Here is a 13,329-nt window from a genome sequence, read left to right on the forward strand (position 1 = left end):
TTTCCTAATTTCATCGCTCCACCTAGTCTTTTGTCATCCTCGATTGCGTTTTCCTTCTCTTGGTAGCCATTCTGCAACCCTAATGGTCCAACGGTTATCTAACCAGCGCATTACATGACCTGCCCAGCTCCATTTTTTCCTCTTGATGTCAATTAGAATATCGTCTATACCCGTTTGCTCTCTGATCCAAACAACTGTCTTTCTGTATCTTAATGTTATGCCTAGCAATCTTCGTTCCATCGCTCTATGCGTGGTCCTTGCTCTCAAACATCTTTGTCAGTCTCCGACTCTCTGCCCCATATGTCAGCATTGGCAAAATGCACTGATTGCACATCTTACTTTTCAATGATAATGGCAAGCTTCCAGTCAGGAGCTGGCAATGTCTGCCGTATGCGATCCAACCCATTTTTATTCTTCTGTGAATTTCCTTCTCATAATCAGGGTTCCCTGTGATTAATTGACCTAGGTAAGCGTGCTCCTTCACAGTCTCTAGAGGCCCCACTGGTGATCCTGATTTCTTGTTCCTTTGCCCGGCTATTTATCATTATCGTTATCTTCTGCATATTAATATTCAACCCCACTCTTACACTCTCTCTGTTAAGGTCTCCAATGATTTGTTGTAACTCGTCTGCATTGTTGTTGAATAGAACAATGTCATCGGCAAACCGAAGATTGCTGAGATATTCGCAGTCGATCTTTACTCCTAGGCCTTCCCAGCTTAATAGCTTGAATTCTTCTAAGCAAGCAGTGAATAGCTTTGGAGAAATTGTGTCTCCCTGTCTGACCCCTTTCTCTATAGGTATCTCCCTGCTTTTCTTGTGTAGAATTAAGGTAGCTGTAGAACCTCTGTAGATATTCTTACGCGATTCTCCAGTCACACGGCTACAATGGCGAGACCCTCAAGAGGCTGCAGAACCACGCATTACAGACCCTGAGTCTAATTAGGCGGGTGGCCAGCAAAGGTCGAGGGCTAAAGGAAAAAAATTTATTTAAGCTAATACAGGCGTACATATTCAGCCGGGTGAGCTATGCAACGTCATATCTCGATTTGAAAGTGGTGGAAAGAGAAAAGATTGATTCTCTAATGAGAAAATGCGTAAAACGAGCGCTGGGACTGCCCATGTGTACATCAACAGAGAGACTGATGGCTCTAGGAGTGCACAACACATGGGCAGAACTGGCGGAAGCGGTGCGAACCTCTCAAGTTGAGAGACTTAGCACCACGAAGACAGGAAGAGCCATATTGGCCAAAGTTGGAATAAACCCGGACAGAGGCCCCACCCAAAAGGTGGAAGTAGATAGGGAAATTAGAAAAAATCTGATTATCCCCCCTCTGCCAAAAAACATGCACCCGGAACATAACAAAGACAGGAGGCATAAACGAGCCGAAGCATTAAAAATTAGATTCGGTAATATCTCGGAGCATGAGGTGGCCTATGTAGACGCGGCGGGAGGTAGCGGCAGTTTTACGGTGGCAACGGCCGTCAGCGGCCGGGGTATTCCCGTGACTGCTGTCACTCTTCGCGGGCGCAACATAGAAGTTGCCGAGGAAATTGCGATCGCATTAGCTTGCGCTGGAACGGACGCGAAATTTGTGATCAGTGACAGCAAAACTGCCATACAAAATTTTAGCAAGGGAAGGATCTCGCCCTTAGCGGCAAGAATCCTAGGCCAGAGAAAGCTAGATAGAAAAATTCAAATAATTTGGTCTCCGGCGCATGAAGCCGTCCCCGGCAACGAGGCGGCCCACGAGCTGGCTCGAGATCTCCACCGCCGAGCCGCTACGGGGCCCCTCGATGACCGAGGGAGCGGAGAGCGCATGCTAAAATATGGGGAGATCACGCAGCATTATAGATTGGCTCGTAGACTGGTATCCCCGCCAGACCCAAAATTAAACAACAGACAAGCAGTCGCGTGGAGACGACTACAAACTTATACATATCCGCACCCGGTTATGGCGAACCACATGTTCCCCGAGGCCAGGAGCGATAAATGTAATCTTTGTGGGGCGAGAGGGACCCTCGACCACATAATATGTGAATGTCCGTACTCTGCCGGGGGAACGCACAAAATAGATAGTAGAGACACCTGGGAGACCCTGCTGCGCAGCTCGGACCCTGAGCTCCAGCTCCGGCTCGTCCAACTGGCCGAAGAGGCTGCTGGGACCCAAGACCTCCCAGCCTGCATCTGAGGCGGCGGCACTCGCCCCCTGACCTGTGCGTCAGGGGGTGGGTAGATCACCTTTTTCCGTTGGACATTAAAGTTTATTCTATCTATCTATCTTACGCGAAAGACGAGTCAGTAAGACGAGAAACTATTTATAGGTTATATTTACAACAACGCTTGCAGCACTGACCGGTTAGATTCACAGCGCGAGCCCAGTTCGTTCTTCCTCCTCTTTTCTGGAGTGATGGCACCTACGTGCCTCGTTCAAACAAATACCACACGCATGTAGCAATATTACTCCGCCAGTTAATCACAGAAGCAAACAAAATCATGGTCATGCGGCCTTATCAAAATGGCGTCGTGGTTGATAGCTCCGGATCGTCCGCTGTTCTTGAAGAGTTTTTCCATCGGCGGAACCAATGAGGTATGCAGCAGACATGGACAAAGTGTACGGAGTCTGAGTATATTTCACTCTTCAAAAGTCTGCGGTACAGTTCTTTTCACTGCTGAGCTGGTTTACTCATGAAACTTCACTGCCAACTGAAGTGAAGCTTGACAATAAATAGTTGCAGCGAAGCAAGCATTTCAGTTCAATAAAGAATTAGGCTTTCGTTATTCCACTGTAATAGGCGAGGGAAAACGTGTAAAATTAAGCACTAATAACTTGACTTTTTTGTGGTTACCGCCTTATTTGGGTAACAGGAAAAGTTTGAAGTACTGATTATTTGCAGCCTCGTGGAGGAACAGTGGCTGTTTGTAATGAGGGCGTGGGCGAGGCTTCACTGTAGACTTAAGTTGTCTCCGACTATAGTAGCATTTTTTGTATTAGTTCTGGAAGAATTACAGCGAAATATATATTTGCGGAACAATCACAGTTCTTTTGGATTCCTCGTTTACTGCTCCAAGTGCGAAAACGACTCGTGATGTTATTTGGGAAGTTGCGTACCGCTGTGTGGCCGCCAGTCCCATACAACCGCGTAGAGCGCAGGATACTGCGATTGTAGACGTACTGCGCCCACCGCGAAAGGTTAGAAAAACACCCACATAAGCACAATAGAGAAGTGGCTACGTGAGGCGGTTCGACCGATAACTGTAGAAGCGTCATTCAAAACACGTAATTGTTCTCCGCTTCCGACGGCGTTTTCTCTACTTCCTATTTAAATAAAAAGATGTTGATCCATAAATACTTTATGAAGCAACGGTTATATTTGTAAGATTTGATGTTAAATTCGCTTTTCCTTGCAGTTTGGTTGTTGCCTTGGCTCGCTCCCTTAGTAGATCGCTTGATTTCTCAACTCCTTGCGATTTTTGTTTCCAGTTGCCAATTTTGCACGGAAAGTGCTATACAATTAGGGAAAAACCAGACGAGGTAACGGGCGACAGTCATCTTGATTATGGGTTTGAGGGTTATTGCAGGTTTTCGTGATGGACGCTGTTTCACATTATTTTATTTCCCACCTTATCTAACCCATATCACATGTATATGATTCCGGGAATCTGCCAGCGTCGCGACGAGCTGTCATTCAAGGAAATAATGAAGCAAAAGGAAAAGTTAAACGCAATTGGCGTCTTCTCCGCCCGCAACTTGTTCCACGAGAGTACAGACCAGCTGACTAACAGCCGCATCCCTTTCCTGGTCCCAGGATGAGCCTAAACAAAGAAGGTTGAACTAACAAAAGCAACAGCTATGCGCGTGACAGTTGAATGGATGGTGACAAGTGACCACATCTCGAGTTAATCTCGCGGGCGCCGAATCTATGAGAAAACTGGCCTTCACATCCCAAGAGATGCTGATAACTACCGCCATCCAAAAGGAGTGAAAAAGGCAGCATAATGCTGACCGATGAATAGCTGCCAAGTCTCAACATTGATCTGGCAGCGCTTTAGGAATGTGTGAGGAGTGGTGCGTGGGTAGGGAGGGGGGGGGGGGTATGCCATCTGATTTCGGGGGGGGGGCGGGCCCCCCCCCCTGGGTACGTGCCTGGACCAAACCATTTCGGAATACCGACCTCATCGCAGCTGAGGGCGACGAAGGTACTGCTACAGTTTTTAAGGACAACAGAGTTGCACAAGCGGTTGTAGCCTGAATTGGTGTTTCGTTGTGCGACAAGTGATCCAAGTGCTGTGATAGTGTGCGGGGATAGGGACCGGTTGTGATCATGTGTCTGTTATCTCTCTCTTTCTCTCTCTCTCTCTCTCTCTTTCTCTCTCTCGCTGTATTTTCTTATATCTTCTGTTCCCAAGTGTAGGGTAGCAAACTGGATTTTCTCTTCTGGTTAGCCTGTCTGGTTTTGCCCTTTCTTTTATCTCTCTCTCTCTCTCTGCTGGGATGGTCATATCTTTCTTTTTTTTAATGGAGCATAGAATAATATAGCAACAGTCTTGCTCAAAGTACCAGTCAACGATGTCAGTTCTTTGGTACAAGTTAAATTAGTATGGGATTTTGTGTTCGCATTATTTATTTATGTTAGGCGACATTGCAGGGCCCCTCACCATTATCCATAACGTATGATCTAAGAAAGCTTTACTGCCATGTGTGCATGTATTTTGTAGTAACTACATTGCACCCTCACGTGTTTACCAGGATGCCTCTATTACAAACCAGGAAAATATAATTATGTTAAAGAAAAAGAAACGTTTATTCCACCATTCCCTTGCATTTGCCCTTCGCTTGAGAAATAAAAAAGGGCATTTTTATGATTTATCGGAAGGATAAGTTTGTTTTTGCAGCTTATGGAAACATGTGAGTGTGACCACATTAGTGGCGGCTAAAAATTTACATGCATACCACTCAAACTTGATTACTTTCTAAAGCTGAGCAATCTCACTAGCCAAAAAAGAGAATATCCCATGAACAAAATGATTGGTTACACAATGTTGCCGCATTTTTACGCTGTTTCACGAAATGTTTTATTACGGAGTGGGACAGGATAATTTAGTTAATATATGAGAGGCACCATCAGTTACACTTAAGCCTGAAAAGGCATAAAGTGTGTACTTTGTGTTAGAATTCAGTGAAGAAATCTGATTACGCCCAAAACAGTCTTCTAAACGACGCACGCGCCAAGCTTTCAAGCAGGAAGACCATCACGACCTTGCCTGGTCTTTCCACTGGAAGGCTGGCGCGAGCTCTAATGCAATAAATGTTCATTGCAGGCTACAAAGCACGCCGGCCACGCTGTGAAACTTACGAACTGTAAGTGAAGCCTTGGCCATAATGATCACTCCGTTGATGCTCGTTATTCCCAAGAATGACGGCCACATCATGACGTGATTGGAGCAGTGGAAGCAGACCTTGGCGCCGGGCGTCAGTCCTCGTTGCTGGAACGCCGATGCCATGGCGGCCGCCTGTTCCCACAGGTCTTGGTAGCTCGTTGACGCCCCTGTCACGGCATCGATCTGTGTCGCATGGTGCATGGCTCTGAATCAAATCTCCCACAATACTCAATTTGCGCCAAGAACATGGCATCCCCTCTCAAGACATACTTGACATGGAACGTGCAGCCGCAGACATTTAAAAAATATATGCAGATCAAACGCGCATTTTGGAATCTATGTGAAATGAAGCTTTCGTGAAGCGGTTAATTAAATGCTATCAAACTTATCATCGTCTGCAACGCGTTTCGCAGCGTAGCAATGTCGTGCCTGCTCGGCAAATCAGCAGGACACGAGAACCCCCACCACGCGACCGAGGATTAAACTATCTCTGGCACTGGCCCACTTTTCATCACGCCATCTCCGGGAGCAGCCCATTTTACTATTGCTACTTATTCTTGGCCTACATTCCCAGGGTGCCCTCTATCCTCTTACTTGCAAGGCGCCACGGCCGCATGGACCTGCCCTCAGCTCTTGAGAAATTGCCCGAGCAAGACCGGCAGGTCGTCGTCATGCTGCAGTCACTGGTTGATCACATTTGCATGCGTTTTACTAAGCTACAAGCACCGTCACCGCGAAGGGTCTTGCAATAAGTACTGGACGCCCCACATCCAGTGCTTGCATGCTTTCAGTAGGCACCATAGCTTTTCGTAAACGGAGATCCTTGAACCATAGCCATTCGCTTCGCTGGCGCAGAAAGCGACAAGAACAGTCCTGCAGTAGCCCAAGTCGACAAGTCTCTGCGACTATTGGGCTTGCTGCGCAGCATCCCATATAGTGCTCTTTTATATCGTGCTCTTTTATATATATTTTTATAGTGCTCTATCTATCCCTGCCTTTCTCTCTTTTAGTCGCTTAGCGGCTATGGTGTTGCGCTACTAAGCACGAGGTAGCGGGATCAAATCCCGTCCGCGGCGGCCGCATTTAGGTGGGGGCGAAAATCAAAAACGCCTGTGTCCGGTGCATTGGGGGAACATTACAGATCCCCAGCTTGTCAAAATTAATTCGGAGTCCCCCACTACGGCGTGCCTCATAACCAGATCGTGGTTCTGGCACGTGAGACCCCAGAATTCCACTCTCTCCTTTAGTCGCTATACCCAGTGCGCGGTAGCAAACTGGACGTGCGTCTGGTTAACCTCCCTGCCTTTCCTCTCTCTCTCTCTCCAGGACCGGCCCCACTTACTCAGCAAGAAAGCCGGCTGATCAGATGCGCCGAACCCCGGAAAGGAAGACAGAAAGCTTCGCTTTAATAAATGCATTATACTTGAAGGCGTACATTTGTTGCACTGAGAAAACTTAGGTACCTTCGTTTTTTTTTTTTCACAGCGTAATTTCAAGGAGAACACAGGGGGCAACCGGAACATCAGTAGGGGCAGTCAAACGGGGCTACGTAAAGTTCAGTCGTTGTATGAGTTCTGTCTTGCGTGTGATTTATTCAGCAAGAGAGCAGCACCCAACAGCGGGCAGCAGCAGCTACGGTCAGCGAAGTCCGGGAGTGTTCGCCAAGGAAGCTTTGCGTTAAGAAATGATGGTCTTCTGAGGCCCACACAGGTCTCTTGTTCACAATGGCGATGAGAAATAAGAGTGGTATAGATCGCGTGATGACGGGGAACGTGCAGCTCTAATGTCGAGCGCCCTCTCCGTGTCCGATCCATCATAGTCTGTTCGTTTCTGCTGCGGATGGGGATTAGGTATCTAGGGATTTAATAGCAAGCGTGTTCAAAGAACTTCTTAGAAAAGACGACTGGTTCGGAGTCTCAGTTGATTATCATTTTTAATGAAGCCCTGCATTAGATAGTGCGCGACCTTTCGATAAATCATTTCTGTGTAGCTTTACTAGTCGCTTGAAATTTTCCGGGTCACCTATAAATTCATTTTCGCAGTGTTCTCGCGGAATATTGAACATGTCAACTGGGTAACTTACCGCATCAGAAGACCCAAAAACCTTCATGCGTAACAGTCGGGTGTGCACTTCGCCTGATCAGATATACAAGCAAATTGAGCTGAACAACGCAGCGTTCGTCTGCATGCGCGTGCTGTATTGAGTGACCGTATACTGACAGCGTCTGCTTGGTCTCGGATGTTTGTGTCTGGATTAACAAGCTAGCCGCGATCTTTAGAGGAATCTCATACGCATTAACCTCCCTGCTTTTCCTCTCTTCTATTTCTCTCTATCCACGCGTACTGAGTCGAAAAAGAATAAGAGAGTGCCTACAAAGGCCGCCTTGGGTCCATGGCGGCGGAAGACGGGCTCGAGGTATTCCGCCAGAAGCACGAGGGGCACCTTGAGGTCCACGTTGCTCGAACGCAGGACGAGGCCGTCACCGAAGATCACCTTCGGCGGGGGGCCCACATCTCGAACAGTGCAGCAGCCCCACGGCATGGTTCACCGCTCAAGAAGAGGAAAGAAATGTGCACATGCTTGAACGAGCTACACAACATTGCGCAAGACAAGGAGAGCGCACCGACGATTTAGTTCAGCGTGCTACTCTTGCCTGGAACGCTTTCACCGGTGATTCGTGAGGATGGGGAACGATGTCTCAGCGCATGCACTTGCCCAGTCTGAGCGGAAACGCATTTGCAAAGTGCTGACCACATGGACACTCAAGCCACACAGACACGAGTACCGTGCCCCTTCGAACCACAAGCCGCTATGACATTTTGCGTCATTTTATCTGTCTGGCATCGTTCCAGCTCTAAAATGAGTTACGTGCTGTGCGATGAACGTCTTTATTGCAAAGCATAAACAACATTTAGCTGTACTCCAACCTACCGCATGTGAAATACATGATGAAGCTTGTGCATGGCAGTAGGACAAAGGCAACCGCGCTCACGGGCGTATTTTGAAACGTTCTAGAGCCATCAGTGATGCTAAGCGAAAGAATGTATACTTACTATGGACTCATAAGCCTTCTTATCTAAAAGACTAGCCTCACGGTACCTCGAGGAGAATGAAAGTCGTGTTATCTGACTCTATAATTATTATAGACATGCCATAATTATTATAGACATGGGGGGGAGGGGGGGGCACTGCAACGACATTTCTCGCGAGGAGCCCACGTGTAATATATACCGGGTGCCCCACGTAACTTGCGCCAAACATTAAAGATATGCGAATGCCACGTAGCGGCACAGAACCAAGGTAATGTTGTTTGCCGTCGCTTGGAGATACTCAAATTATATTTTCATTCCGCCTAATTAGATAGTTAGTCTTAATAAATTAATCATCTTCTCGCATATTATAGCTAGATTAAAAGTGTCAATGAAGAAATTGTAGAGCGACATGAAAAACTCCCGATACAGCTTTCTGGTGCTCAATATACGTGCTACATAAAACTGTTTTTCCGAGCATGAGAGAAGCCCACGAATACACGAAAAATTGCCGCGCGACTGGTCGCTCGAGGCAAGCGGCGTGTATTCGCGGGCTTCTCTTACGCTCGGAAAAACACCTTTATGTAGCACGTATTGAGCAACAGAAAGATGTATCGGGAGTTTTTTGATGTCGCGCTACAATTTTCTCATTCACACTTTTCATCTAACTATATTGTGTGAGAAGTTGATTAATTAATCAAGACTAATTATCTACTTCGGCGGAATGAAAAGAATAATAGTTTGAATATCTCGAAGCGACGGCAAATATTACCTTGGTTATGTCCAGTTACGTGTAATTCGCATAATTTTAAACTCCGGCTAAAGTTAGCTGGGACACCCGGTATATTTCTGTCAGCAGTTATGTGAAATCTGTCACATTTCATTCTTGGACCACGTGCAAGATATAACTCTCCTGCATCAATGATATCTGACATAATTGGTCAAGAATTGGGCGCATTAGGCGCAGCGCATATCGCATATCTTAAGCTCGGATACAGGGAAGGTGAGGGTGTGCCGACAAAGCGCTGCCAGGTTTTCTTTTAATTGCTGCCATAATGGATACAAGGCTGCATTTTTACGATTCGCTAGTTCTCTTCAAAGGGGCTTCTTGGCAGGGGAATCCAGCGCGTTGAATGAAAAGCACTTTGGCCGTTACGCCAGGAAACGGTGGGACAAGAAGGAAAGCGGACACCGCCTGAAAGAGGGCGCGTCCTGCATCGAGACATCGCAGACATGTGCTCGCCACATTCCCGCGTTTGCGGCCCCACGGCCAGGTATCGAACGAGAATGCCGATTCCCGTGCGGTGTTCGCCGAAAGCACGTACCTCGCCAGGAAACAACGGAGGCCACGTGAGCGGCCACGCCGCGCCAACAGAGGAGCGTTCGGCGCGGAGACCGTCCCCTCGGAAGCTAGCGCGTCGCCACAAGACGACAGCGACGGGCGAAGCGCCGAACTCCGGCAGCATTATCGAACATGCCGAAGCTTGTCGCTGCCTGGTTTCTGGCCCACTGTCCGTCTAGCGGCGGTGGAACCCACTTTAAGCGGCCCCGCCGACCGAAAGGCTATCGACCGCAGCCGCTATTTGGAAACTCGATTAATCGTTTTGCCTCTTCATCAGACAGGCGGGGGAGGGGACGCGGAGGGACGCCTGGACTTCTGGGCCGACGTCGGCGCACACACGCGCGCGCATCAGATCGCAGGCGAGGGTCGGACGTCCAACGCGCCGCCAGGGGTCGCCAAGGAGGCAAAGGCGCTTCGAGGTGCATGGGCGACGGTTCGTAGTGCGTGCGTCGCGGGGAGTTCAATGCGGCCTCGAGAATAAGCAAGACCGGAACAACCAGCGATAACAAGCTGCTTAGGAAAAAAGATACTGCACAAAAGAGACAAGGACGAGAAGGTAAAGATACGGACTAGCGCAAACAAGTTTTATTGCGTAACGAGCTGGACGCTCGGGTATCGCCGACTCGCGCATTTGACGCACTAAAGCCTCCATTTTATTCACTTGCGTCAGCGATACGGTGTCCCTCCCTGTTCTGGGTTTTATTTTCAGAATTTCGAGCTGCATGTTATAATTATCCACTGAACGCTGAAAAATACGGCCGACACTCCCTTAAGCGGAATTATCGTGGTGCGAAGCATTATACAGTGGCTCCTTATTTGTGCGCTTGCTTCTCTTCCCCCGTTAGAATACGGTAGCGCCGCCCATCCCTGGCTGTTCTGGCGCGTGGCGCAGAAGCAACGCTCACCTGCTTTGGTCGAGGCATGTTTGCCGTTGTCGCGAGAGCAGAGGCAGCTGCGGAGCGGCGAGCGGTGCCCGGTGTCCAATCATTGCACCAATGAGCGCGCGCCTCGGCGACAGGTGCGCGCTACTTGCGCGGCAGCTGCGTCTCGAGCCAATCCCTCCTAGCTGTCTAGGAGGTGTTGCTCCAGCGCGTGAAGGGGGCGGAGCTTCGCACTTGGTTGCGGGTGATGGGGCCTTTGTGCCTATAGAGGCCCCAGTACACCCAAGGTATCGTGTGGTCCCGTGACTCAAAATAAAAGTGTTTATTGGCTATTTTCAAACTCCTAGGTTAACGTATCACTTCACACTCCTCGCAATACCAAGGGATTAAGTTTAATATTAGAGTTCACCAAGTAACTACTGGATGTATCTTCATGAATTTTCAGTATTATAGACATCATTAGGCATAGTTAGGTTAGGCTGTAGCATTATATTGCCGAATAAGGTGAACCAAAAAAAAAAATAGGTGATCTTGCGCGACCTTCCTGAGAGCTTCCTAGTGAAGAGCCGAATGGCAACGTATGGTGCAGCGCGACGACGTCGTTATTGCACAGTTGAGAGACCCCAAGGTAAGCGGAATCATGCACACTGCTCCTGAAAGTACACTATACTAGCTGCGAAAAAAGCAATAGCGTTTCGCAAGGCCCCTCCATTTATGCGGCTCCATTCGTTTGCTGCATTCGTCGATCAGTTGAGCCGGCTTCGGAATGCTCCATTTAACTGCGTGCGTCTTTTCCGTCAGCAATATGCGCAGGTGTGCGAACGCCACTTCAAATCCGAATATCTCCGAGCAACCTCGTTGTACGCGGACGTCGATGGGCGAACTATCTGAGGCACCTATGAAATTGACACGGTTGACGCCGGACGCTTTGCCAACTACTTTTGCTGACTGTCAAGCCTATGTCTTCTATAAGCGAAGTTGTATGTGTGCGTGTTTATTTATTTATTTATTGCCACGAACAACAAGTGCTTATCAGTGACTATGAAATAACAAGTGAACGTGAACCAAGCGTGTTGTACACGTGCATATTTTTGTTGGAAAGATAAAATTTTATTAAGTGCATGACTGTGAAGTTATAAGTGAATGTGCATAATAGGTGAAGTCAGGGGGGCACCTACCTAAGCTATGTTTGAATAAATAAATAATAAACTTCCCATTTCTGGTGTCAGTCAACTTTGTTGGTAGCTTTCTTCGGCGACAGTGCACGAAGCCAAACCTGGTGCTGTTCCGAAACAAAATGGCTTTTTGCTCTGGGTTGCTTTTGCTTGACTTGACTTTTTGACTTTTTGCTTGGGTTGCTCCCCCCAAGTTACCTTGGGGGGGGAGCAACCCAAGGTAACTTCTCCATGCAAATGAGAGGGGGAGGTACCTTCACTAGTACAAATGTGAATAATGCCCACCATTCGCCATAAAGACGCGTAAACCTGCAAAAAAGAATTGAAATAAGGTGTATCTTACAGGTACGCCTGTGAGATACACCTCTCCTTTACTTTTCAAACAAGGAACCACATCAAGTGGACTCGCGCATGACAGAAGCGCAGGAAGAACACTGCCAAGAAAAAGTACACAAGCGAAAGTGTAAAATAGAGGTTACTAGTCGCATTTTTTCTAATTGGTCCTGGACGAATTATCGAGAAATATATATTTGCGGAATAATCAGTTCTTTCGGATCCCTTGTTTACTGCTCCTCCAAGTTAAGTGCCAAAGCCGACTCATGTTATTTTGGAAGTTGCGTAACGATGCGTGGTCACTAGTGCTGTACAATCGTGTAGAGCACAAGATGCTGCGGTTCTAGACGTACCGCGCCCACAGCGAAAGGTTAGAAAAACACCCACATTAGCACAGCAGAGAAGTGGCTACGTCAGGCGGCTCGACTGATAACTGCACAAGCGTCTTTCAAAATAGACGGAATTATTATCCACTTCCGGTGGCGTTTTCTCTACTTCCTTTTTAAATAAAAAGACGTTGATCCAAAAATATTTTCTCAAACAACGATAAAATTTGTTAGTTTTCACTTTTCCTTCCTGTTTGGCTCTTGCCTTGGCTCTCTACCGTAATAGATCGCTAAATTTCTCAACTCCTTGCGACTCTTGTTTTCAGTTGTGAATCTTGCACTAAAAGTGCATGTACAATTAGGGAAAATACATGTGGGGTAACGGGTGACAGTCATATTGCCTAAGGGTTCAAGGGTTATTGCAGGGTCTAATGATGTACGTAGCTGTTTCGCATGATTTTATTTTCCACCTCGTACAACCTATATCACGGGTGTATGGTTCCGAGGATATGGCAGCGTCGCAGCGAGCCGTCACTCTAGAAAATGATGAAGCAAAAGGAAAAGTCCAACACAGCTGACGTTTTCTCCCGCCGAAACTCGTTCCACGAGCATACAGACCAGCTGACTACAAATCGAATCCCTTTCCTAGTCCCCGGATCAGTCTAAACAAAGCAGGTTAAACTAACGAAGCAACAGCAATGCGCGTGATCGTTGAATAGATGGTGACAACTGAACTCATCTCGAGTTAATCACGCGGGCACCAAATCGATGAGAAAACTGACCTTCACACCCCAGGAGATGCCAATAACTACCGCCATCCAAAAAGAGTGAAAAAATTGACAACCATTCACTCTGTGACG

General features: G+C 47.6%; 1 protein-coding gene across 4 annotated transcripts in view; it reads right to left on the minus strand.

Moving 5' to 3' along the window:
- LOC135916549 (luciferin 4-monooxygenase-like) overlaps positions 1–13,329 on the minus strand; it is a 148,690-nt gene that overhangs the window by 61,224 nt on the left and 74,137 nt on the right. For 2 of the 4 annotated variants that reach the window (XM_070528131.1, XM_070528126.1), the window contains exon 2: positions 5,358–5,565. The exons of 1 other annotated variant lie outside the window; for it this stretch is intronic. In XM_070528131.1, the coding sequence (XP_070384232.1) occupies positions 5,358–5,505 (148 nt within the window). In that variant the 5' untranslated portion in view covers positions 5,506–5,565. Of the gene's footprint in view, positions 1–5,357; positions 5,566–7,756; positions 7,934–9,737; positions 9,768–13,329 lie in introns of those variants that run through there. One more of the 4 variants, XM_065449970.2, reaches the window with a different exon arrangement.

The sequence above is a fragment of the Dermacentor albipictus genome, chromosome 1, assembly GCF_038994185.2.
Source record: "Dermacentor albipictus isolate Rhodes 1998 colony chromosome 1, USDA_Dalb.pri_finalv2, whole genome shotgun sequence".
Taxonomy (NCBI): domain Eukaryota; kingdom Metazoa; phylum Arthropoda; class Arachnida; order Ixodida; family Ixodidae; genus Dermacentor; species Dermacentor albipictus.